Genomic DNA, 27,215 nt, shown 5'->3' on the forward strand with positions numbered 1-27,215 from the left:
ATCCATTCATTTGACCCCCCCGCAATCTCCTCCCTGATTTCAATGTAACGCGGAAGTGTAGTGGTCTATAGGGAGGTGTAGTGGTTACTTCCTGGTCTATAGGGAGGTGTAGTGGGTTACTTCCTGGTCTATAGGGAGGTGTAGTGGATTACTTCCTGGTCTATAGGGAGGTGTAGTGGGTTACTTCCTGGTCTAGTGGGAGGTGTAGTGGTTACTTCCTGGTCTATAGGGAGGTGTAGTGGTTACTTCCTGGTCTATAGGGAGGTGTAGTGGTTACTTCCTGGTCTATAGGGAGGTGTAGTGGGTTACTTCCTGGTCTATAGGGAGGTCGTGTAGTGGTTACTTCCTGGTCCACAGGGAGGTTGTGGCTAACCCCGCTCGTGTCAATGCGCGGCGGTCACGTGGTGCGCACAAGGAGGAGGGACGGCCATGTTTCCTGAAACACAAACAACAAGAAGAGAGTTAGCAGCGAGCGACTAGCGACGAGCCCGCAGAAGACTAGACACGATCATCGATAAGAGGAGAGAGGGAAAACAAATAACAAATAAAAACACAGAGCACGACTTTCTGAAAGTAACGATTCTGTTGGATGAAAACGTTTATAAAAGAGAGAGAGGCCCCTAATGCATAGGTTATTATTTGAGTGGAGGAGGCTGTAAACAGCGGCAGAGTGCGGTGGTCGCGGCTCTGAACACAGTGAAGGTACGTTAAGTCTCTCTCTCTCTGTGTGTGTGCAGCTAGCTATAGGCTAACACTTAGCATGCTAACGTTGTTGTGGTGGTCCATTCTGCAGGGCAGAAAACACTCCGGCTCAAAGAACTGTCGAAAGACTTAAGTGTATTTTTATTGTAATTCAGACTGAATTGTGTTTTTTTTACACTGTTGGTGTTTGTAGCGGAGCGGAGGGGGCCAGGCCCCCCCTCACCTCCCCGCCTGAACAGGCCGCCAGGAGGGCAGCAGCCAGGGGGGTTCAACACACACTCCGCCCTCCTCTCCTCCGCCATATCATATCTCGTGTCATTTGAACCTACAAGAAGGAGAGATGTTAAGCTACAACAAGCCACAAGGCCTTTTGCGGCTACTACTGCCACACAAAGTACAGCTATACAGCTATAGCTTACCTAGCTCACCGGTTGTTATGCAACTGAAAAACACGATCGCCCCCCCCACCCGGGGTGGCAAACTATTATAGTTGATGATTGTGTTTCGATTTGTGATTGTTGAATAATGTTCCCACACTATAGCCGTTAGCTCAGAGGCTAACTAACTTGCTTTAGCTGCTTTAGACGGGACTCTTATAGCAGACACTAGGTGGTCAGTTTTACACACTTGTTAGCCAACTTGAGCTAACGTTGGTTAGCTAGCCACCGTCACACACGGCCCCAGTCGTTTATTATTATCATCATGTGTTTTTCTTTAGGTTTAAACGCTTAATTATTCGGCGCGTGTTTTCGTCCGATGTTAAGGCTTATTATTTCCATCCCACTTTTCCCCCAATTCATTTTCAGTATATTAAGCGTCCCATTATTAAGGGGTGTTTTTTGTTGTGTGAAATTATATATTTTTTTCCAAGTGCCTGGCTGCGCAATTCTTGGGGGAAATCTTTCTGCAGGTGTGCTGCTGCCTTTAGGTCCACAGCTCTCCCTGCTCGACCAAGTGCACACTGTAGTATCATCATCATAAACACGTCAACTTAGTATGTTGATTAACAGTTTTCACTGCAGGGCTAGTGACGCTACTACCCCTGTGTGGGAATCTCCTAGCTGTATGTGGTGCAATAATTGGAAATGGTCTGAAATAGTTTGTTGCAATGCAACAATGCATACATGCATATTGTTTGGGGGAAAGATCATTTTATACAGTAGCGTATAGTCACACATGTTGGCAAATCTACTCAACATCTAAAAATCCAAGTCCCTTGGGTGCTTGGAAGTCTTGAGAAGCATTTGACTTCTAAAGTGATTGATTGTTTTAATCTTACTAAGGCTATAGCTGATTTGGTCACTTTTTACTGCAGACGAATGAAAATTGTATTCATGCTAATTGTAAGGTGTCCTACCAAACCGCAACCAACATTAAGAATGACAATACTATATTTTATGACAGAGCTGCTGCAGTAATTGGAAAAGTGTGATTGTATGAGATGATATAATTGATTTCCTATGATCATTGTTTTACTTTCCCCTTTTAGAATACAGTCCTCGACTTCTGTATTAACTTTAAAATGAAAGCAAATATGTTTTTAAATCTGGTCTTAATTCATACCCTTTCAACCACTAGGTCATTACTTGGTAGTTAGTTCAGATCAATGTGCTCGTTAAGTAGCTTAAATCTGTGTGTAAAATGGGTCTTGGAGAGGATGGATGCTGTTTCAATGTGTGTAAACATTTGACTGACGCCCATTTCTCCTGCTCCAATGGCATCGTTGCAATGTACCACATTGAGCAATGTGGACGACATTGCCAAAGTCAAATGAGTTTAACTGTTTAAATTAAAACAGTGATCACAATTATTTTTCAGACAATAAACAACCGTAACTGTGCCACCTATTGCTAGGTCTATATAATAGAATTGGGAGATTTCTGGCCATGACCCTATTCTATGTAAATAGATGAAAGTTCATGAAACAGTGGATTAAGGACTTGATTAAGGATTGCCGATTCACTGGACTCCTGACTGTAATAAAGCCTTAAGTGTAATTTCCACTGCGTTGCTCAATATGTCCTGGTTGTGGCAGTGAATGATGATGGCTGTTGTCAACACCAGGCAAATCATCAAACAAGTGTTCATGCATGTTCCAGAAACCCTTTAACTGTGAACGTGCCGATACTGGTATCCGATATAGAGTCGATACCAGGCTAAAACGGGGTGTCTGTATCTGAGAATTCCCACTGTACAAAGAATTTGACGCTAAACACTAAATGTAATGTGACCATATCCACGCGGTGGCCAATTTTGCTCTTATGAAATGCTCAGGTTGGGTTCCTTTCCACCCTGTTCCCAAGGTGGAACCATGTCTGAAATGAAGGCAAAATACCCCCGCCCCCAACACACACTTGAATATTTCACACATTGAAAGATGTTAGATCTCTTTTCTACTTTATTAGCCTATATCTGCCATTTTCATCCATTAATGATCTGTATTTCAGCAAGTACTGTCGTTCAGCAAAGGCAGTGTGTCTTCTCTGTACTTTGTATCAGCCAGTATGTTTACTGGGAGTTGGTATCGGTATTCGGTACGTCACTAGCTTTAGTGAGGTCTCTTTGATTCGTGTTTTATCAGGCGCTGGAAGTTGTTGCTAGGCAGGAAGGTGGGACGGTTGCTATGCGCGCTGGTCATCATCTTTGGTGGATCACTTGCATGACTTTGGGGGGGGGGGGGGGGGGGGTCGGGAAATCTCACTATTCGATTTTGATTCCCAGGGGGGGGGGGGGGGGGGTCCTGGTTTGATTCAACATCGATTCTCGGTTCATAATTGATTCTTGATTCAATACATGCATAGGTTTGATTCTTGATGGTTGTCTTGTGTTACTATTCCCATTATGACTGCTGTAGACACAGGAAGAAGAAAAACATCACAGAATCAAATGTAATCCTCAAGTCATATTTATCTTCCAGTTTAGTCCACTCGATATGAAACAAAAATAGTAAAATACAATAATTTGAACATAAACATGTTACTGGATTTTCCGTGGCAGATTTGAACACAAGACCTCCAAACTATTCTTTAACCCCAAATAATCCGCCTGTCTGTCAACCGGAATGGTCCTCTGCAAATGGCCCAGAAATGTTACATCTGCCTCCAAAGCAATGGCGGAAATGCTTCTTAATATTGTCTATTTGTAATGTATTGTGTGATATCGGACAACGATTGCGTGAATTGGACCATGAATGAACAAGTTGTGTTTCTGGAGTTTGTTACAGCTCTCCCATTGGGGCAACGGCTAAAACGGCAGCCAAAATGTATCCTTGACTCAAAACACATTTAGTGTTTCTTAGTAACATTCTCTGCGTGTGATTGACCCCGTTGGATCGAATGGATCCATGATCTCAAACTCGCCCTCTTCTTCTTGATCCTCCGTTGTGATTGGAGGATCAAGAAAAGTGGGCAGTTAGTTTGAGATGGATCCATTGCGGCCGAGTCCAGCGCCGGTGCCCACAACTCGCTCACTCGCGGTCCAATTAAAAGAGAGCTTCGTCTAGGAATGGATCATTATCATCACAACTGGGTTGAAAGTAACTGGAATTATCCTTCCAAGACATTTTTAACTGCAGCTCTGTGGTTTTAATTTATGGCCACAGTCTGCGGCGCATATTAGTGTGAGTGAAAAAGTAATATGTCGAGTTTACCACACGACTGGATGCTCGGTTGTTGCTCTCGTTGCCATGGCTCCAGATGCTATCTCTCCACTGCCATGTTTGGGTCCGTTCAGAACGTCATCGTGCCCGGCCCGCCTGGCTTCCTAGATGTGAACCCTCTGGTGGGGAAGAGAGTAGAGTCTGTGTCTGCTATTTGTTTTATTCTTTTCATATCGGAAGACGAGACTTGTCCCCCCCCCCCCTCCCTCAAATGTTCAGCGCTGCCGAAGCGAATGGATTGAATCAAGCTGGCCCCCATCACTGTGTCTGAGGGGGAACTGCCTTGATGATAATGTGTCGAGCCGACACAACAGAAAATCAAATCACACTGCCTTGGCTCTCAGGAGATGGGCAGGCTGCCAGGCGCTGAATGGAAGTGTGTCTCACTAGCCGTAACATTTATTAAGTACACACTCCCTAACCTTCTGTTTCTCTCCCTCTTTTTCTCTATCTCTCTTCTCTTTCTCTTCCAGTGGTGTAAAAGGAGGAGGACAGGAAATAGAGGAGTTACCCAGAGGGTCTCCGTCAATCCACGTTTTAGATCGGAGGAGAGAACGAGGGGCGAGAGAGAGAGAGAGAGAGTTGCGTCTGCTCTTGGCAGCTGTTCCAGCGGGCCACTTTGTCGTCTTTTTTTGGCTGTTATTTTGTCCTTGCGTTTATTTTTTTGATGAATCAGTTGATATTTTTAACTTCAATGTGATATATAACTGCTGTTGTCAAAAATCATTATTATTACTATCGAGTGTTTTATTTCGTTCCATCGTTTCAATTCCAAGGTGTTTTGAGATTTTTTTTCTTTTCTTATTTTTTAAACAACCTATTTTTCGGCTGTGAGTAGCAGGAGCTTCCATAAGAAAAAAAAATAACGGAAGAAAGAACTATCCTCAAAACCCTTTTCCTTATTATCCTGTTAAGAACTGATAACCTTGTATTCCTCAAGCACCGGAAACTGGCAGCTATTCTCCGTGTTATCTGTGTGTTTGGGGAGCTCTGCGACCACAAGCTAAAGCACCACTCTCAGCCTTCTAGTCACCTAGTCAGCCTAAACTAAAGCCAGCCGGCCCTAGTCTGGTCCAGCCCAGTCCAGCCTGCTCCGAACACCTGGACAGGGTAAGACCGCTTTCAGATGCAGTATTTCGACAATTCCTTTTCCGACAGTTGTGGTAAGAAACTCATAACACAACACAACACACAACATTATCTCGAATGCCTGTTTGAATTGTTTGGGTTTAAAACACAAACAAACACATTTTTTTGTCTAGTTTTCAAGATGTCTGCCGGCACTCTCTCGATATGATGGAGCTGAACGGCACATTGTTTGTCGTCTCAAAGTGCTAAAAACAATTAATTTGAAAAAAAAAAAAAAAACTCTTTCCAGGAACCATGACCTGGTTACTCAAGAGAATCCACATTCCTTGTTGTGACCAGGTCACTTAGGAACGATTTTTCTACCAAAAGTATACCTCCATTCCTTATTACGGGGGGATGTAGGTGGGTAGATAATTCCTACATGAAACTGCTCACGACAAGGTCTGTGTATTTACCCTTTCACTGCCACACGACAGACGGTTAACCCTTTACTACTTTACTACAATACTTTTCTGTGTATTGTCTCAGTGAAAGGGCTTGGTAGTGCGGCAGTGAAAGGGTTAAGGTCTCTGGGATGAGACATTGCTTTTAAATTTTTTCCAAATGTATTACTGTGGTACTTTGAGCGCAGGAGGACAGGAGTGAGGACAGACGTCTGATTGAATTGATTGAAAACTTTATTAACAGATTGCAGAATGGGTACAATACAGTACAGCTCAATACACACAATTGTTAAGGGGATGCAGACCAGAGAGAGACTTTCGTCTTGTTTACATCTTTCGTCCCCCATTTTCAATTCATCAGGTTATCTAGACAGCAGACGTCTCCAAAACTAGACAAATCGCACCCAAAACAATCTGGATGGATATAATAGCAGTTATATTATCGTACTTGGCCATCGCGTCCCGCTCTTTAAGCCTATCGAGATATACCTCATCTCATGTACCTATTGTACTCCATCAACGAAAAAACAAGTACACCTACACCTGCCGGGTCCCGCCCCTATGGAGGCGTAGCCTATAAGACAGTGGGCCTGGTCACCAAACACACTTCCTCTATTTTCGTTTCCATCATAACGTATGCAGTGCACCTTATGTTAACTAGTTGTTATGAAAAGATTAGAGAAATTGCGTAATGTTGAATGCTTACCGGAGGTTTGTTTACCCCTGGCATCTTCGAGGCATGTTTCAGCGACACGTCGGGCCTGTGTTGATGTTTCCTCGTCTGACGGCAGCAGACCAAGGGGCAGCGTACAACGTTTGGCTATCGAGCCGGCTTGTACAAAGGTAGGCCCTGTGTCATCAGGCATTAATGTTGGTATTGGTAATGCTGTGGAGTATGTTTCGGCGCCGGGGTGGCTTGGTGAACGTTCCACTGCAGTGAACGATTTCCTGGCGATCCTGGAGCACGCTGCTAACGCTAATGTTGATGCTGAAATGGGTCGTTGTTCTAATAATCCCAGCCGCGGAACATTGCCGTTTTTCCCTCCTCTTGCCCGCTTCATTGATGAAGGTCAGTCGGTTGCTAATGTGGGGGGTTTCGCTGAGGCCTATTTACCTTTTTTACGGGTAAACGGGCTAACAACAGGGTGCAGGCCGGGTGTACCGTGGCTACGTAGCCAGGTAGCTTTGTTCCTGTGCCCCGGCGGGGATGAACGATGTCCCACCCGGCCGATGCTTGAGAGCGAATCGGCTCGGAGGGTGGCAGTATGGATGGATGAGTGGTATACTGCTGCAGGATGGTTTGTAGCGGTGGCCAGTGTTATGGCTCAGCTGGCTAGTTTCCTATCCACATTGGCGTCGGGTAGTAGGGCTATGGGTCCAGCCGACATTGTAAACATGTTGCATGTTTGTGGTGTTATAGAGATCTTGACTCAGTCGCAAGCTATAACTGCGGGGAGGATTAGGATGCTATCAATGTTTGTTGTTAGGCATGTTTGGTTGGAGCGCACTCCTCTTGGGGAAGAGGATAGGTTTTCTCTCCTCACGACTCCTTTTTCCACGGAAAGTCTTTTTGGTCGTTCTGTGGAAGCGCAGGCGGTTGTTGATCTGGGTCCTACACCGCCTCACGCTGTGCAGCCAGAGGTGGGAGCACGGTCTCGTCGACGACTGTGGCGAGACCCTCGACAGGCGGCCATGTTTCCCCCGCCAGTGGTGCCCTGGGCGTAGAGTCAACAGGGTTCCACAAGGCCGACAGCCTTGGCGGCCGAGGGATCGGCCATTTTGGGTGAATTCGGCTTGGATAAAACAAGCCGTCGTCACTTTGCCGCGAGCAGCCCGCTCCCCATTCAATCCTCTCTGTTACCCACGGAAGCGGGGCTCTGATCCTTTTCCTTTGGCTGCGGGCCGCGAACCTTCTTTGAAGCGCATGCGGTACCATTCTTCACTTCTCATGGGGACAGGGGCTGACACCCAGTTGATGGCTGAGCCTGGGTCTGTCCGTGAGAATGTTGTGCTGTCGCGTGGCTCCTGCACCACACGTTGTGTGATGGATGAGCCTGGTGTTACAGCTGCCACTAGCTACGGTGGTCAGCAGGGGGACTCGAGGCCTCTTCTGTTGAATGCACAGCAAGGGTTACCCCGGCCTCGCCTTCGCCAGGCGGGGTATCGCGCTGATGCCTCCCACTCCCGTGAGAGCGGCAGTGGTCTGCAAAGAAGAGGCGAGCGTGATTTGGGTGGTAGCAATATCACTGCAGGGCTTCGGCGTGTAGGAGCCCATGGGGTCCTCATGCCTTGCGTGTCTAGCTGCGGAACAACTCAGCATGCGCTAGAGGGGTGTTCAGGGGGGGGGGGGGGGTGTGTGTCAACCAGTTTGATGACAGCTTCTCCCGTATCAAACCGGCCCTTTCTGTCGGGGTCCCCCCTTGGGTGCGTCGCACAGCGGGAGGGACCGGGCCAACTATCTACTGTTCCTTGCGGCCCAGCGTCAGTTGACGGCGGGTGCGCTGTGGGATTATTTTCACATATGGCGACAAGAATGCCGTTTGGAAGGGTGGATAGAGAGAACGTTGAGGGAGGGGCTTGTTTTGCAGTTCGCACAACCCCACCCTCCGTTCTCAGGTTTGGTGCCGACCCTATTGTCAGGGTCAGAAGCAGTGACAGCCCTGGCCGACGAGATCCAATCTCTGTTGGCGAAGCAGGCCGTCATCGTGGTTCCGAGAGAGGACGCGATGTCGGGCGTCTACTCCCGTTATTTTCTGGTACCCAAGAAAACAGGGGGGGTCAGACCTATACTGGATCTGTCCGCGTTCAATCGGTTGATTGTAGCGAGACCATTCAGAATGTTGACCGTCAAACTCCTTCTGCTTGCTGTCAGGAGGGGAGACTGGTTCACCTCCATAGACCTGAAGGATGCGTATTTTCACATCCCGATTTTCCCTCCTCACAGGCAGTTCCTACGGTTCCTGTTTCAGGGCGTAGCGTACGAGTACCAGAGGTTGCCGTTCGGCTATTCTCTGGCTCCCCGCACATTCACCAAGTGCGTGGCGACTGCGCTGGAGCCTCTACGTCGTCGGGGGATACGGGTTCTATTCTATCTCGACGACGTTCTACTCCTCAGTCGTTCGGAGGAGGTTGCCAGGTCTCATACCAGGCTGGTGGTGGAATTCCTCACCAGGCTGGGTTTTGCTGTGAATTGGAAGAAGAGTACGCCTCTTCCCAGTCAACAGGTGGAGTACTTGGGCTTGACACCGGGTGTCTATCCTTCGCGCGCTCGGGGGTTTCCCTCTGGGAGGGACGGTCACGGCGCTGCAAGTGATGCGTCTGCTCGGTATGATGGCATCTGCTCACACGGTGGTTCCTCTTGGCCTCCTCTTCATGAGGAGGATACAGAGGTGGTTTTTCTCTATGAGAATAAATCCGGTGAGGGACCAATGGAAACGGTTGACGGTTCCTTTGTCGATATGGGGAGATCTCGCCCATTGGAAGAGGCTGGGTATCCTCACCATTGGGGTCCCCATGGGCAGCAGGCGCTCGCACGTCACGGTCTTCACCGACACCTCTCTCACGGGTTGGGGAGGGACGTGTCAGACCCACGCAGTGGGGGGCAGCTGGACGGAGGTTCATGCTGGCCCATCTACCCCGCACATCAATGTGTTGGTATTGAAGGCGGTCCTCCTGGTCCTCAAACGTTTTGGTCAGGACAGACAGTATGACGGCAGCGGCGTATATCAACAGGCAGGGTGGGACTCGTTCCATCCGCCTGCTCCGGGCGGCGGTCGAACTTTGGCTATGGGCATCTTGCAGGCTGCGCAGTCTGAGGGCGCTCCACATTCCTGGCGCAGAGAATATGGGCGCCGATATGATGTCTCGGGCGGTCCTCGTTACGACGAGTGGGAACTCCGCCCCGACATAGTCAGACAGATCTGGGATCGGTTTGGGGAGGCCTCGGTAGATCTGTTTGCGAGCCGATGCTCTCACAAGTGCCCCTTGTGGTTCTCGGTCAGTCGAGCAGATCATCCCCCCTTGGGGGTGGATGCCTTCTCGACTTTTCCAAGCCCGCCCGGTCTTCTGTACGCTTTTCCTCCTGTACAGCTGTTGGGTCAGCTGTTGGAGCGGATACGGAGGGAGCGCAGGACTGATCCTGGTCGCGCCGGACCGGGGCACGGCAGTGTGGTTCCCGGTCTTGATCCAGCTTCTGGTCGCTCCTCCTTGGGTTATTCCTTGGTCGGCGACGGCCCTCTCACAGCACAACGGGTCACTGTTCCAGTACCCGATGTTGGGCCAACGCCTGTTGGTGTGGCTGGTGGGAGGGTGAGTCTGGAGAGGATGGACCCTTCTGTGGTTGATACCATCCGGAATGCACATGCTCCCTCCACTGTCGCGCTTTACGCGGGCAGATGGCGTATGTTCCAAGAGTGGTGTAAGGCGGGCGGCCAGGACCCAGTCTCCTGCCCCCTGGATGCTGTCCTGGGTTATCTCCAGTCTCTCCTTGGTAGACTGTCTGCTTCGACGGTGAGGGTATATGCGGCGGCTATATCCTATCATGAGGGGTTTGAGGGGAATGTCTTGTTCAGCCACCCTCTTGTGAAGCATTTCCTGCTTGGCGCTCGACGCGTTAAGCCGGTGCAACGCTCTTTGGCTCCGACTTGGGATCTTCAATTGGTCCTCGGTCGGTTGTCCTTGGCCCCGTTTGAGCCGCTCGAGCAGGCGCCGTTGGGACAGCTGTCTTTCAAGACCGCGTTCCTGCTGTCTGTCACCTCCGCTAAATGCGTGAGTGAGCTCTGTGCTCTTTCGGTACGTCCAGAGTGCCTGTCTTTTCGGGCCGATTGCGGTGCCACTCTGCGACCTAATCCTGCTTTCATGCCTAAGAATATCCGGAGTTCCTTCCGCTCCCGGGATATTGTGGTACAGGCGTTTCGTCCGCCTCCTCACACTAGTGAGTTAGATGCGAGCCTTCACCTGTCATGTCCGGTCCATGCTTTGGGAATTTACCTCAGCCGTACTCAGGACTTCAGGGTTACCGATCAGCTTTTTGTCTGTCACGGTGGTTCTCGTGCCGGTAAGGCACTGTCGAAACAGCGCCTGTCCCATTGGTTGTGCGAGGGCATTGCCCTCTGCTACACGTTGGCTGGGCAGGATCCCCCTGGGGGCGTCAGAGCGCACTCCACTCGTGGGGTGGCTGCCTCTGCCGCTCTCCTGGGTGGGGCCTCGGTGGAGGACATCTGTGCTGCAGCTTCATGGTCCTCCCCGGGCCCCTTTGTAAGGTTTTACCTCATGGACATGACCGGGGGTTCTGTCTCGCAGGCGGTTCTGGGGTCTGTGGCCTCTCCTGCTTCCCGTCCTTTGGTAGGGTAGCAGGAGTGTGTGGGTATGGCCCACAGTGTGTTAGGTCACACGTGGTTCCGCCTGTGCTGTGTGTTCAAGGGGTTCTAGTTCCCTCATGCTCGCACTCAGGTGGAGTTGACTGCGCCCCCCCTTCATTAGGAAGGATGGGGTGACGGGGCTCCCCAAACCCCTTGATGTGGGCTTACGGGTCCTCAGGGGGTGCATCTGTCGGGCCTCGCGTCCGCTCTAACCCATATCTCGATAGGCTTAAAGAGCGGGACGCGATGGCCAAGTACGATAATATAACGTAAGGTTATGTATATAACCTAGTTATATGAGTACTGGCTAAGCGTCCCGCTCTTAAGCGGCCCTGAGTTCCCTTTTGAGGGAGCTTTTACTGGAAACGGGATTTTTGGCGAGGAAGAGTGTTTGGTGACCAGGCCCACTGTCTTTTTTTTATCCACTTTTTCTCCCATTTTTCTATATTTTTCTCCCATCCCAATTTCGTATCATCCAATTCAACCCTCCCCTGTCACGAACGCTGTTTCTTGCCTCCCACAAGCCGGCTGCAATGTGGACTAAGTCATACATAGCACAAGTCCCCTCCGGTACTTGAGGTAACAGCAGTCGCATCTTCTCACCTGCGCAGCTCGATCTCTCAGTGGCGAGGAGTAACGCGTGGGAGGCTCACGTTGCCCCCGACACTTCCTGATTCTACTGCGCAGGCGCACCAACCGACCTGTAGGAGTCGCTGTCCACAACGCCCGATCCCCACCCATCAGTTTCCCACCCCCTAATACGGCCAATGTGTATTAGTATGAACGACCAGCTAAACTGAAAGCAAATGTGGAGAGCGGGGCTCGAACAGGCAAGCCCAGCGTCTCCAGATTTCGTGGCGAGCGCCTTGCCCACTACGCCACGTAGCCGCCTACCAGGCCCACTGTCTTATAGGCTACGCCTCCATAGGGGCGGGACCCGGCAGGTGTAGGTGTACTTGTTTTTTCGTTGATTGAGTACAATAGGTACATGAGATGAGGTATATCTCGATAGGCTTAAAGAGCGGGACGCTTAGCCAGTACTCATATAACTAGGTTATATACATAACCTTACGTTTTGGGTGAACTGGCCTTTTTTTTTTTTTTTTTTTTATATATATATAATTTGTATTAACAATGAACACTAACTTGTTTCTAATTGTAATGGGACAGAGATCGTCTGGCTGTTTTTTACACAATAATTCATGTTTTGTGATTTAATATAATTAATTTGCTATTTTTGGAGAAGTGCGTGTGACCAGCTTACCCTTAACGGCCCACCGCACTGGAATACATACAGGGGGAAGTGTCTGTGTGATGTGCGTGTATATTCTGTGTGTCTTTGTGATGGCATGTATATTCTGTGTGTCTGTGATGTGCGTGTATATTCTGTGTGTCTTTGTGATGGCATGTATATTCTGTGTCTTTGTGATGGCATGTATTGTAGCGTCATTAGTTTGTACATTTTCCTAGATGTTTGTGCACTAAATCCTGTGCCCCGTGTACTTCTCTCTTCAGATACTCAGTTCTGTGAGGACGTGAGGAATATGACTGAGACTCTTAACTTCGGCCCAGAATGGTAATGGTTCTCTCTCACTTTCCCGGGTTCTGAAAGAGTACTCAGACAGTTTTATTGTGCTGACTATTCACTGGCTTCTAGTGTGCATATCGTATATGTGTGTGTATATATATATACACCTAACTAGCTCAATTCCATATGAATCATTTGAGGAGATAGCCATGCCAAAGTACAATTTGTATTTGGAAAAGTCGCTCCATTGCACCATAATAGTCTTAAGAAAGGACCTCTTCCTGTTTTAAGCTTTGTGCCCTATTGATTTTCTGTGGCCTCCTTCTCTTTAGTCCAACCGTGTTGTTGCAGTGGAGCAGGTCTTTGTGGGGAAGAAGCGCTGCTTTTCCCTCTAAATGTCGAATTGTGCTGTTGGTTTTAAAAGTAGATTCTCAAATCAGCTGGGGGCTTATTATTGCCCTGTTGAATCTACTGGATAATGGAGATGGGCTGTGAGCTGTTTTTAACCCACGTTGGACGCAGGGCAGGACTGGAAAGACACTAGTGACTCGAGGAAAGGACACACGTGTCACTTTGTCAAACCGTAGACAACTTTCGGAGACGTCCATCAGCGCCAGAGACACCCGTCATCGCTTTTATCGCTCCACACGTCCCATCGTGACGGCTTTGATACATCGCTGTGTTCAAAAGCAAATGTAAAAAAACAAACAAAAACAATCAATACAACAGCTACTTTTACGTGTTATATATTGCAGTGCAGCCACCAAACACACACAGCAGGCTTTTATTTTATTGTCCTTTTAATTATTATTTATAATATATATATATACAAGTGACTGCAAGCAATGGACCTGTGGAAACACTATTTCTCCTGAGCAGCCAGTGCGCCGTCTCCCACAGTTATATTTTAACAACTTAACGACCCTGCTGTATAATTTTATAGTTCCGCTCCCTTAACTCATATCGCAGAGTAAAATCTACTAACATGTTGGTATTCACAATCCCTACATGCCTCCACTTTGTCTTATCGTGCGTGCCGGAGGTGTCTGTCATGGAAAATAAAATGCCAGTATGTCACCAGACTGGTAAGGAATCTGGTCCCCCTGTAAAAGATCGGAGCCTAGTAGAAAAAAAGAAAAGCATGGAAATGGTCTAGGGGGCGGGGGGGGGGGGGGGGGGGGCGTGGTGACAGCTGACAGCTCGCGACCATGTATCACAACAGAGACAGTTCACTGCCAAGCTACCGAGCGATGACGGGTCTCTGCAGCCATGTTTCTGAAACCTTGTTTACATTTCATTAACCTCTTAACGCCCTAGCCCTATTTTCTGAAAATCCGCCTAAAAATACATACCTAAGTAAATGGAAGATTGCTCCACTTCTACAAGGTCCATTTGCATGTTCTTGGTATCTAGGGACATCTATGGATCTCAGGGAATGTATTCCCAGTGTCAGACATATTGTGTCTGTTACTAGGCTTGAGTAAATTGTGATGAACCAAGGGGGAATATACATTTTCTTTTTCATCTTTGACGGTGAATAACACCATGATAAAATGGCAATAACGTTCAGGTTTGTGGGATATGAATGATCCTGAAAAATAAGAGAAATAAAAAAAGTAAATCTAGAAGTCGGATGATTTGACGGGGGCTGGCGTGAGCTGGGAAGTGTAGTTTTTTATTTTATTTTTGAAAGCCCATGTCATTGTCGGTCCGGTAGCGGACCGCTCGGGCTAAAGAGGTTAAATGATGTGAAAATCAAAGGACAGACGTTCCAGGAACACTGGCGTTAAGACACAATACACACCCTGAATGGAGAATATGCCGTTAATTTGTCCAAATCGCCAAACCTCAAACTCAAACCTATTACATCACGCTCTCTCTACGTTGTCAAAAAAAGGGGTACAACCTCTGAAGGGTTACAACTAGGGATGTCCGATATTATCGGCCTACCGATATTATCGTCCTACCGATATTATCGGCCGATATCGGCATTAAAATGTGATATCGGAAAATATCAGTATCGGTTTTCATGAATGTGAATGTGATATCAACACTGATATAGTCGAAACCTGTATGGACTCGAGGCCAGCGGCTATGCGGCTCGAAGCTCGGAGTAAGTTGCACAGTTATTAGTCCTCTTGGGGAAGTTTGTTGTCCCATCCTCGAGAGGTAGGACAGCCGTCTGGTAATCCGGAGGTTCCCCGCTCCTCCTGGGCAGTGTGTCAAAGTGTCCTTGAGCAAGACACGACTTAACCCCTAACTGCTCCTGATGAGCAGGTTGGCACCTTGCATGGTCGCTTCCGTCTGTGTGAGTGAACGGGTAAAATGTGAGGAACAAATTGTAAAGCGCTTTGGATAAAAGCTGTTGTATAAATGCAGCCGTTTACCATTTATACAGGAGCAGTGAGCACCCGGCAACCAACTCTGGATGTAATGCCAGTGCCTTGCTCAAGGGCAATGCAAGAAACCCAGCATGCATATAACCAACCATAGCAAGTCTTTGTGGTGTGGGAGGAAACTGGAGCAAACACTGGGAGAACATTGCAAACCACACAGAAAAGGCCCCTTTTTGGGGTTTGAACCCAGGACCTTCTTGCTGTGAGGCAACAGTGCTAACTACTGTGCTGCCCCGTTATAAGCATAACGAGTGTGTGGCTATATGGCAGAGAAAAATAAGGCTAACCGAAGAGAAGAAACAATTTATTAAAGAAAATAGCTATGCATGGTTGCAGAAAATGCTTGCCATGCCCAGTTAGTCAATAAACAAATATAATGAATTACTTTAGCAGCCTACAGAGTAAGTGATAAAGACCAGCACTATATTTACACAATAACATGCCGGCCTACTGACACTACAGTGTATCTGTGAAGGGAGGCAATATTTCACATCTAGTAAAACGAACTCCACCTTTTCATGCCAGCATACTGTACTGAATATCGTTTTAATAATTGATTTACATGATAACATGATGACATGCAGTGTTACACACAGATATTTCTACCTGATGAAATAAGTGCAATTATTATCGTTTATACATGATATAGTTTATACAGTATAGTCTACACACAAAGGTTGGGTCGTTTACGACCCCTTGGCCTGTTTTGAGAGCCAGTCTGAAATCAAGTTTCAAGTTTCTTTAATAGTTGTCATACAGAAGTACAGAATACTTTTATACAAAATGCTTCTTACTGTTACGCTCCAGAGACTGTGCAAGACAAGATAAGTATGAATAAAATAACATAGTATAGCATGTAAATTAGAAGTAAAAAAAAAAAATGAGGTCACAGTGTTCAGTATAGACATGTACAATGTTCGATGCAGAATAGACAACTGAGTTACCATATAATATACAATACTATGCAGTGTACTAATATACAATACTATATAGTGCAAGGCAGAAATGGGATGAGGTGCAATTTAGGTACAATTTACAGTAGGTGTACGAGTTGTAGTGCAAATCCTTTATCAATAAATATAAATATAAAGTGTGTTTGTGTGATCTAAAGTGTGGAGAGTGGGTGCTGCAGTGTGTTGTTTGTTTAAGTGAGTGGGTGTGTGTGCTGTGTGCATTTGATGGTTGTTGCATAGTGTTTATTGTTCGTTTAGCAGCCTGATGGCCTGGGGATAGAAGCTTCTTCTGAGTCTTTCTGTGCTCGCCTTAAGACTCCGGTATCACTTGCCTGACCGCAGCAGTTCAAAGAGGCAGTTGTTCGGGTGGCTCGAGTCCTTAATAATTCTCTTAGTCTTCCCCCTGCACCGCTTGTTGTAAATGTTCTGGAGGGTGGGAAGCCCCCCTCCAATTGTGCGTTCGGCTGAACGTGTCACTCTTTGTAGTCTGCTACGGTCTTGTGCAGTGCTATTCCCAAACCAGGAGGTGATGTTGCCAGTCAGGATGCTCTCTATTGTACATCTTAAGAGTCTGCGTCATGTAGACAAAACGGGGATCCAAGCAGATTGGCAAACTAGTTAGTGCGGTATGACAGCGCCTTGACAATGGATTAACATTTCTTGACATGCTAAATTCTGAGTGCAAAGCCCTGTTCACGTGGGATTAGTGTTCCCCCCCATCGGGGAGCTCTGGTGATTTGTAATATATATGGAGATCGACCTTTTGTTTTTATCCCATGCAAAAATCTGCCATGGCTCTAAAAGAAAAATCCAACCGCAAATTACTGACTGTATATTGGCAAAGACCCGAGGTCCCTTGAGAATATTAAATACCAGAGTTCATGCCGGTGATTCCGGGCACAACACTGGCTTTGCAGTGCATTTTAAAATGAGAAAATGTGCTACTGGCTTTGTTTTGACTAAGGCTGAGACGATATGCCATTTGGAAGAATCGATAAATCGGGACAAAATTATCTATAATTATTATTATTATTATTTTGCATGTGTATAAAAAGAAAAGAAAACACACACACAAACTAACGTTAAATAATTTTATTATTTGACTTGTCTCCATGTGCCTACTTACTAAATGAATTACCAGAGATCCAGATGGATCCAAAAAAATATAGACTGCTGATTGTTATAACATACTTTGCCAAGAAATGTATTCTCCTGTTTTGGAAAAATGACTCTTCGCCCACTTTTGAGATGTTTCAAGATCAGATATCCCAGCTTCTTTCATTGGAGAGATTGACCTTGGAGGAGCGTGGCCGGGGGTGGATGTTCCGGGACCTTTGGTCTCCGCTGTTTTCTCGATTGAGCAGGGGGGCTGTTGATTGATACGGCTAGTGGCGGTATGTGAATATATCCGCATGCTGTCGCTGGCCGTGTCGATTGGTGGTTTTGCTGTTTGGTTGGGGGAGGGGTGGGAGCCGGGGGTCTTGGGGTGTCTGTCCCCGGTTGTGTATTTTTTGGAGGTGGGTTTCCCTAGTGGAAGAAGTTGTACAACAGACGCGTAAGAGGCCTGTCTGTTGTATAACAATGATGTTGTGGTTGTTATTATTTATTATTGTTTATTTTAATTTGATTATTGTCCTGTCTTTATTTAGTTTTGTTGACCGCAGGTGGGGGAAGGGACCAGAGAGTGAGATAATAATAATACCAAATATATAGAAATACGTATGAGAAAAAATAGACAGTGTAAACAATATCATTAACTCTGAATATAAAAATATGAGAAAAGCAAACAAGACGCGGTCTCGGACTGGTGGGGGCCCCTGATTCGAGGTCTTGGTGAGTCGGAGTGTTAAAGAGGCATGATGCTCTGGTTCGCTGGGGCGCCGGATTTGGGGTCCTCACGGGGTGGGGACCTTGGTTGTCGATACTGGAGATGACGGGTGCTCTGGTAATCTCGCCTTATGGTACATTTAATTTCAACCTTTATTTAAAATCGTAAGCATCTGAGGTTTCCCTCATTTACAGAAACGACGATTGTACAGTACATAATAAAAACAATATTCACAGAAATTTAAACACCAGAGTAAAACAAATTAAAAACGTTTAAAAATAATTTTAAAATATCAACTACAGTTACAGGTAGTCACACAATGGTCTGAAATCATACATTTAAACATTCCAAGGGAAGGGAGAACCTCCAATTTTAGCGTGAGTTGAAGGACATTCCATGAGTTAGAGGCATCAAAGGAAAAGGCTGACTTCCCTAGCTCAGAACAAATCTGAGGAACCCTAAGAACCATCCAGTCATTCGATCGAGTTGAATAGGTTCCAATATTCCAATTTAACAGTGAGGAGATATAAACAGGTTGTTTACCAATAAGGGCTTTAAAAATAAATAAATACCAGTGTTTGTTGCGCCTTTCTGCAAGAGAAGGCCAACCCACCCTATCATACAGGACACAATGGTGAGTATCATATCTGTCACCAGTTATAAATCTGAGAGCTGAGTGATATGCAGAATCCAGAGGTTTAAGAGTTGATGCCGCAGCATGCCTATAAATTACATCACCATAGTCCCAAACTGATAAGAAGACTGATTCCACAATTATTTTTCTACTAAATAGAGGAAAATTGGATCTGTTTCTGTACAGGAAACCAATTTTCTGTCGCAGTTTAGTGGCAAGATTTTCCACATGGAACTTAAATGTTAATTTCTCGTCAAGCCACAGGCCAAGATATTTATACTCAGTGACTCTCTCTATACAAGAGCCACTGACAGTAGATATCCTCACATCATCAAGGTTAATATTCCTTGCTCTTGAAAATAACATAAACTTTGTCTTACTAGCATTAAGAACCAATTTAAGACTAGTAAGGGCATCCTGTAGAGCATAAAAGGAAAGTTGCAATTTCTCAAAGGCCAGCTGTACAGAGTCTGCAATACAGTACAAAATTGTGTCATCAGCATACAGATGGGCATGACATCCATACAAAGAAGAAACAATATCATTAATATAAATTGTAAAAAGGACAGGACCCAAAACTGAACCTTGTGGCACACCTTTAGTCATGGCCAAGAATTCAGATTGTGCTTGACCTAACTTCACACACTGCCGCCTAGAACAGTGATTCCCCCCCTGGGGTCCGCCAGGGGGCGCAGGGGGTCCGCCAGACCACAGATGATTTGAGGTCTTTTTTTTTATTTTTTTTTATTTTTTATTTTTTATTTTTTTGATCATCAGAAGCATGAATAGTCTCTCCACTACAATAAAAAATAAAGATAAATAAATAAACATCTAGACATGATTTTTGAACGTTAACAGTAGGCTACCGGGTAGCCGCTAAAACGCGAATCAGTTAACTGTATCACTTTCTGTAGCTAGCCTAGCACGCTAGTTAACTTTCTCGGTTCGTCTGCAGTCAGCCGCCAGAGGCGAAAATGTGTGACAAACGAAAAGGAGATGACGGCAGCTCATCTGCAAAAGAAGTTAGGACCTACAGCAATCGCGAAAATTACATCACCATGGGCTTCACTGAGGGACCAGACAAACGACCTGAGTGTGTGATTTGTGGAGAAAAGTTGGCAAACTCGAGCCTGAAGCCCAGCAATCTGAAGAGACATCAGGCGTCTAAGCACCCAGAAACCGTTGGGAAGGATCCAGACTTTTTTCGGAGGAAAGAACAGTCTCTCAAGGCGAACAAGCCTGTTGATGTTAGAGTAGCGTGGAGCAGGGGTGGCAGTGATTTACAGAAGGCTACCGAAGCCTCCTTTGAGTGTTCGCTTTTAATTGCAAAAGCAAAGAAACCGCACAATATTGGCGAGCAGCTCATCAAACCAGCCTGCATCAAAATGGTTTAGAAACTGTGCGGCCCACAGGTGGCGGATAAACTAAAATCAGTACCACTCTCGAACAATGTAGTGAAAGACCGAATTGATAAGATGTCAAGTGATTGCGAGCAGCAGCTGTCAGAAAAGCTTAGAAAGGGTCCATTTGCCATACAACTTGATGAAACTACAACTGTCGCAGACGAGGCTGTGCTCATCGTTTATGTGCAATATATTGAAAATGAGAATCTGAAGCAGGACATTCTCATGTCAGTCAACCTTACTACCACCACTCGAGGTGAGGATATTTTTACTGCAGTGGATTCTTACTTCATTCAACATAAATGCAAACCGTTCACCATTAGGGCCTGATTTGAGAGGATGAATACAGGATTTGAATATTGGCCAAAATTTTGAAATACATATGGTGCAAGATTAGATTTGTTGATTGAAGGCACAAGTCAAAGAAGCATAGTGGGTCTAATTATGATGCATATGCCTGTGTATAAGCAGTTTGTTATTAAAATGACAAAAAAAAGGTATTAAACCCAGCTAGGACAGATTCTCTCTGCTACTGATTGGAATTTCCTGTCTCATATTTAGTTTAATTTGTTGCATTGATTTGTTCCATAAATGCAAACCGTTCACCATTAGGGCCTGATTTGAGAGGATGAATACAGCATTTGAATATTGGCCAAACATTTTGAAATGCATATATCGTGCAAGATGAGATTTGTTGATTGAAGGCACAAGTCAAAGAAGCATAGTGGGTCTAATTGTGATGCATATGCCTGTGTATAAGCAGTTTGTTATTAAAATGAAAAAAAAAATTATTTTATGGTATCTTATTAGGAGGGGGTCCGCGAATTTCATCAGAGATGTTTGGGGGTCCCTGGGGGGAAAAAGGTTGGGAACCACTGGCCTAGAAGATGGATAATCCTGAAACCAGACACAGGCATTATCATCCAACCCAATGTTAGATAGTTTCTTTAGAAGTAAGTAGTGATCAACTGTGTCAAATGCTTTTGATAAGTCAACAAAGAGGGCAGCACAATGTTTCTTCTTATCTAATGCTGAAATAATGTCATTTGTAACCAAAGTGATGGCTGATGTTGTACTATGTTTGGCTCTAAAACCAGATTGTTGAGAGCTAAGTATGGAGTTAGTTGAAAGGTAATATTTGAGTTGTTTACTTACTAGTGTTTCCAGGACTTTAGCTAAGCAAGGTAGCCTGGAGATGGGACGATAATTATCTAAGTTATCCCTATCACCTCCCTTATGTAAAGGAATCACCTGTGCAGATTTCCAAACTAGAGGAAATCTACCTGATGAGATAGAGATTCAAAATATAAGTAATCTGTTCAGCGATAACTGGTGCAGCCAACTTAATAAAAAAAGACTAAGTTATCCTCACCTGTAGAACACTTTGCATCAATTGATTGCAAAGCATCAAATACAGCTGACTGTGTAAAAGGTTGAAAGGAGAAATGGGAAGTGACGCCCACAGGGTACAAACAATCAGAATCAACAGGACAAGGTCCATTATAGTTCCTATTAAATAAATTACCAGCCTCCGCAAAATGCCTATTGAAGGCAACACAAATTTCACTCTGCTCAGAGATCACACAGTTTTCAACTTTAATATGAGAGGGTAAAGAATTAGATACATGTGGGTATGTGTATATATATATATATATGTATGTATGTATGTATATATATATATATTCTTATTCATTTATATATTTAATTTATACATGACTATTTTATTTTTCATTATTCTGATTTAACTGATGGTCTTGTCATTGTCATTATTATTATTATTATTATTATTATTATTATTATTATTATTATTATTATTATTATTATTATTATTATTATTATTATTATTATTATTATTATTATTATTATTATTATTATTATTATTACTGTTATTGTCCTGTGATGTCTTGTTTATTAGTATTGTTATTGTATTGTGTTGTCTTGTTTCATGTTGAAAAGGGAAAATAAAGAAACCGTGTAAAAAAAAAAATCTTTTTTTTAAGAACCATTTTAAATATAAAGTAAAATGTTTTTATTTGATTTTAAACATGCAAAAAAATCACGCAGTTATTGATAAGTGGTCTCAGCCTTTGTTTTGACGAATGAGAAGCATGTTTTGCAGGATGGGTCAACAGTTTTAGGTTACGTGTGTCCGTGTCATAACGTCAACTGTGCCAGAGTTTCTCTCACTGAGAGGGTGTAACGTGTGGAAGGATCACACTACCCCCCTTAGATCTTATCCGCGCTGAGCAGGCACCCCGACCGAACTGTAGGAGTCGCTGTTTACAACGACCCGGACCCACCCCGCCAGCTTTCCCACCCTCTAAAACTGCCAATGGACCTGTCTCAAAACCCTGCCCTCTTTTCTTGATCCTCCAATCACAGCTGTCGCTTACCTCTGACTTACCTCTGAAGTCAGAGGTAAGCGACAGCTGTGATTGGAGGATCAAGAAAAGGGGCAGGGTTTGAGACAGGTCTATTGTATTAGTGTGAACGCCCAGCCAAGCTGGTGGCAACCCCGGAGCTGGGAGCTGGATTCGAACAGGCGAAACCAGCGTTTCCGGGGTTGGTGACGAACGCAATCTCCGCTACGCCACCTGACCGACCCCTGTCGTAATTAGAGTTTTATCGAAATACTGTTTTTTTACAACATGTCTCTGTACTTTCACTTCGGGCAAGACTGTTTGTGGTGTTCGCTGAGCTGCCGTTTGATATATTGGCCACTAGACATGTTGGTACCAAAGACTGTTTGAATTTGAGCATCATCATGATGGTCAAATCTGTTGGACGTGTCAAATGCTAATCACTGTACGCCTCGAATGTCACAACCGTGTGACTGCAGGATCGAGAAAAGAGGGCGGGTTTGAGATCTTGGGCTCAATTATGATGTTCCTTTCCTCACACTTTCATGTCCGTACACTTCACTCAAATAAATCAATCGAATGTTATTTCCACGGCCTGAAACAGTCCAATCAATATGTGTGAACATGAGAGCTATTGTCTCCCAAAGCCAGAAACCAGAGAAGTAAGGATCAAACTTGTGTCATCAAGTATAAAGTCTGGCGCTGCTCCGTTGACGATGAATGGGAGACTGATTTTGTGGACCCAAAGAACCTTTGTTTTATTCTTCATAATCCAAATGAGCTTTATTCTAGTGTTCTCAGTTCTGAAACTGAACACGTGCCTATGGACTCAGAACATTCTCCTTGGTGTCTCTCAGTGTCATCTATACCATCATATACTCAGAACATTCTCCTGGGTGTCTGTGTCATCTATAAAATCCTTCCCTATTCATTGTCTATGGAGCAGCTTCAGACTTTATACTTGATGACATGACTCTAGTTTTTGGATTTAGGAGCGAGTTGCTCATTTACACTACTATTTCTGTACCGTCTTGGACCTGAGGAGTAACATGTATGAATACTGAAATCGGACATAGTTCCCCTTTAGAAATAGACAGAGGGAGCCGAGCAACATTGCATGTTAGTTTAGCAATCCAGGCATGTTGTTGGCTAGCTAGTTACCGTAACTGGCAAACGTTACGCAACAAACATGGTTGTTTTCCAAACCCAGCTTGCGAATTGCAGGAACGTGCATCCAGGACTTTCGGGCAGAACTTGTGTTTTGGTGGTGGTGGGGGGGGGATAAACAGTTTATTCATGTAATTATTTTAGATGATTTAATTGACGTTTTATGACTTTGTTTGAGTTTTAATGAATGGCCATGTTATCAGTTTACTCTCCCAAGTTGTTTTGGAGTTGAGACAAGATTTTTTTTCGTACCCTGGCCTTCAGTCTCTGTTCCCCCCCCTCTCTCATTTTCTCTTCTCTCTCTTTCCCTTTCGCACCTCCCCTCTCTGTTTCTACCCCCCTCTCTCTCTATCTCCCCTCTCTCTCTATCTCCCCTCTCTCTGTCTCTACCCCCCTCTCTCTATCTCCCCTCTCTCTCTGTCTCTACCTCCCCTCTCTCTCTGTCTCTACCTCCCCTCTCTGTCTCTACCCCCCTCTCTCTGTCTCTACCCCTCTCTCTCTCTATCTCCCCTCTCTCTCTGTCTCTACCCCCCCTCTCTCTATCTCCCCTCTCTGTCTCTACCTCCCCTCTCTGTCTCTACCCCCTCTCTCTGTCTCTACCCCTCTCTCTCTATCTCCCCTCTCTCTCTGTCTCTACCCCCTCTCTCTATCTCCCCTCTCTCTCTGTCTCTACCTCCCTTCTCTCTCTGTCTCTACCTCCCCTCTCTGCCTCTACCCCCTCTCTCTGTCTCTACCCCTCTCTCTCTATCTCCCCTCTCTCTCCATCTCCCCTCTCTCTCTGTCTCTACCTCCCCTCTCTGTCTGTCTCTTCCCCCCTCTCTCTGTCTCTACCCCCCTCTCTACCTCCCCTCTCTCTACCACCCTCCCTCTCTCTACCACCCCCTCTCTCTATCTCCCCTCTCTCTACACCCCCCCCCCCTCTGTTTCTACCCCCCTCTCTCTCCCTCCTTCAACCCCTCTCTCTGCTCAATAAATGTTTGTGTAGAGATTAATGAGAGGCGTAGTCCGGTTCTGGTAGCCCTCCATCTCTAATGGCCTGTGACTGCTGTGTGCATTCTTGGTGCTGTGCCAGAACGGAACCGCCAGCCCAACACCCCCCCCCCTTACACATCTGTAGCTGCTCTCACTCTATTCCTCTATCTCTCCATCTCCATTTATCTTCCTCCTTCACCGTCTCTTCCTCTTTTCTCAGTGTTTAGAGGTCATGCCCAATTTGTTTATGTACAGCCGGTCCCACTTTTTGAATGACCGGCTGGGGTGTGGAAACATCTTTTTTGATTATTATTATTATTATTATTATTATTATTATTATTATTATTATTATTATTATTATTATTATTATTATTATTATTATTATTATTATTATTATTAATTATTATTAATTATTATTTATTATTTATTATTTATTATTATTCAGACACGGTTAACCTTTGAAACATAAAAATAGGGAAACAATGTCCAGGCACGCACTCCAGGTTTTTCCAAATTTATTGGCAGCCTGTAATCATGACGTTTCGGTGTGAACACACCTTCTTCAGAATGGCTTGCATGAAACATGAAGTGTAAGTGACCTAGTATTTTTTTTTAACCTTTGAAAAATCAAATTTGGATTTTTTAATAATTCCTATAATTGGAGGTTTGAAACAAATGACAACAAATAATAACAAAAATAACAAATAACCAACAAGTGCAGTTACAAAAACTAAATCAGGACGACTACATATCTGGGGTTTAGCGGGATTAGCACTAGCTAGCTAGAGTTGTCAGACGCAGCTGTCCGTCAGAGAGCATCCCAGATCACATGCTCTCAATGACTAATCAAGACTTGCGATGATGATACTGTGGCCCCCTGGGTTGTGTTGTAGTTCTCGCGCGGCTAAACATCAATGCCCCACGGCCCCCTGGGTTGTGTTGTAGTTCTTGCGCGACTACACCAATGCCCCACGGCCCCCTGGGTTGTGTTGTAGTTCTCCCGCTTAAAACGCTCGAATGTCATGCTCTGCTTTGGATTTCTTTTCCTCAGCCAGAGTACAAATGTAACAGTAAAGTGCAATAGTAATATACAACGTACAGGAGATGAAACTGGGTAGAAAATATGTGACCAGCCGTGGGGAGGATGGACTTGTTGAGGCGACGTCAATATTTTTTTTTTGTAATACATATTATGAAAGTACAGATTCATACCTTCAAAATAAGCCATCACTTGAAAATTTTGGTGGGATACTTTTCAAGCTACTTCCTATGAATCATGGTGATATCACAAAACGTATTCAGAGATTAATGGCCTTGAAACTTTCTGGAGAGTTTCACACTTGTGTGTTAACACTTTAACTGCCAGAAGACGAGTTTAGGCGTCCTTCCCCGCCATGCTCAAGTTGCCGAAGACGCCGTAACTCGTCTTTGATATCAATATTTCAAAAATCTGTGATCGGATTCATATTTCCCATCCGCTGGCCTGAGACCCACCAAAAAGCCCCACTGAACCCTCTAGCGGTTCAAGAGCGCCATCTGGTGGCCGATCGGCGCAATCGCCAAACAGGAAGTTACTTGGACGATGTGCTGTTCACCCATATTACTTCCGGGCACTCGGTATAGGTTCCGGCACTCTAGCTCGTCACAATACATAGCGATCCGTTGCCAATAACTCTATAAACAACATGATTTGGACGTATATACTATTTATTGGACCGGATATTTTTACATCCCATAATGGAAAACTGTCTACCCCACGCTGATCGCCCAACGGCCCGCGGAGACTGGGGTGAGTTTTAGCGTGTAATATTTCCGTGTTAGACACTAACTGCTATGATGAACATTTGACCCACATTAGATGAATGGTATAACGCTGCCCACGGAATTATAAACGCCCCCTCGCCCCCTTCCGGTCAACATCAGATGACGTGTAGTAACTTCCAGAAGTCCGTCCAGTTGGATTTTTTTTATATCGCGCCGATTGCTATCAAACTGTATTTGATCATCAATATAATGCATTTGGGGCTATAAATCACGTTCTGGAGAAAGCTGCAGAAAGAGATGAAAACATACTTATACTTTAGATCATATTTTAGTATGAATATGTGAATGAAAAAGTTTAACGTTCATATAGAGCTGCCGCGGTATTGATGTTTTCCTTACCGCACACATTTGCAAAATATTTCCTACCGCCGCGGTTATTACCGCACGCACACAAAAAAAAAAAAAAAAAAAGTTTGAATGAATTTTTTTAGTAGTAGTCTACTCTTTATAGCATATAGCCTGCCTCTAGTCTAAATGTCTATCTTTAGAGGATGACTTTGCAGCATGAATATTGTTTGGGATTCGGCAAGCACGCATTAGTTATTGAAAGTGAAACACGGATTCGAAGTTTCCCCTCTGGTCGTGCGCAGTTCACTCGGTGTCGCGGGCAGGGGTGGTTACCCCTAACCCCCCCGACCCTTTCTTATTATTATTACTATAAAGTTACTACTTTATAATAAAGGCATTCGTTTTGTGGCATTAACATTATATAGTTATACGTTCAATAACATCAGCGTATTTACCGGACCATAGCAAGTCAAGCAATACTCTATTCATATCTCAGTTCCTTTCTTTGCTCAGAGCGTGCTGAGTTGTCCCATTCTGCGGTCTGTTAATAAAGTTTTCAATCAGACAAGTGTATAGAACGAAGGGCTTTTATTATAACATTCGTTGCAGA

The 27,215-nt window shown here is 45.1% G+C and overlaps 1 protein-coding gene across 1 annotated transcript in view; it reads left to right on the plus strand.

Moving 5' to 3' along the window:
* Nucleotides 1-464: 464 nt before the first annotated feature.
* Nucleotides 465-27,215, plus strand: part of gigyf1a (GRB10 interacting GYF protein 1a) — a gene marked incomplete at its 3' end in the record, with an annotated part of 138,025 nt that continues 111,274 nt past the window's right edge. Inside the window, exons 1-3 of the mRNA XM_084326253.1 lie at nt 465-702; nt 4,834-5,523; nt 12,768-12,828. Of these exons, the coding sequence (XP_084182379.1) occupies nt 5,487-5,523; nt 12,768-12,828 (98 nt within the window). The 5' untranslated portion in view covers nt 465-702; nt 4,834-5,486. The remainder of the gene's footprint in view (nt 703-4,833; nt 5,524-12,767; nt 12,829-27,215) is intronic.

The sequence above is a fragment of the Notolepis coatsorum genome, assembly GCF_963971535.1.
Source record: "Notolepis coatsorum genome assembly, chromosome: 1".
NCBI classification, from domain to species: Eukaryota; Metazoa; Chordata; class Actinopteri; order Aulopiformes; family Paralepididae; genus Notolepis; species Notolepis coatsorum.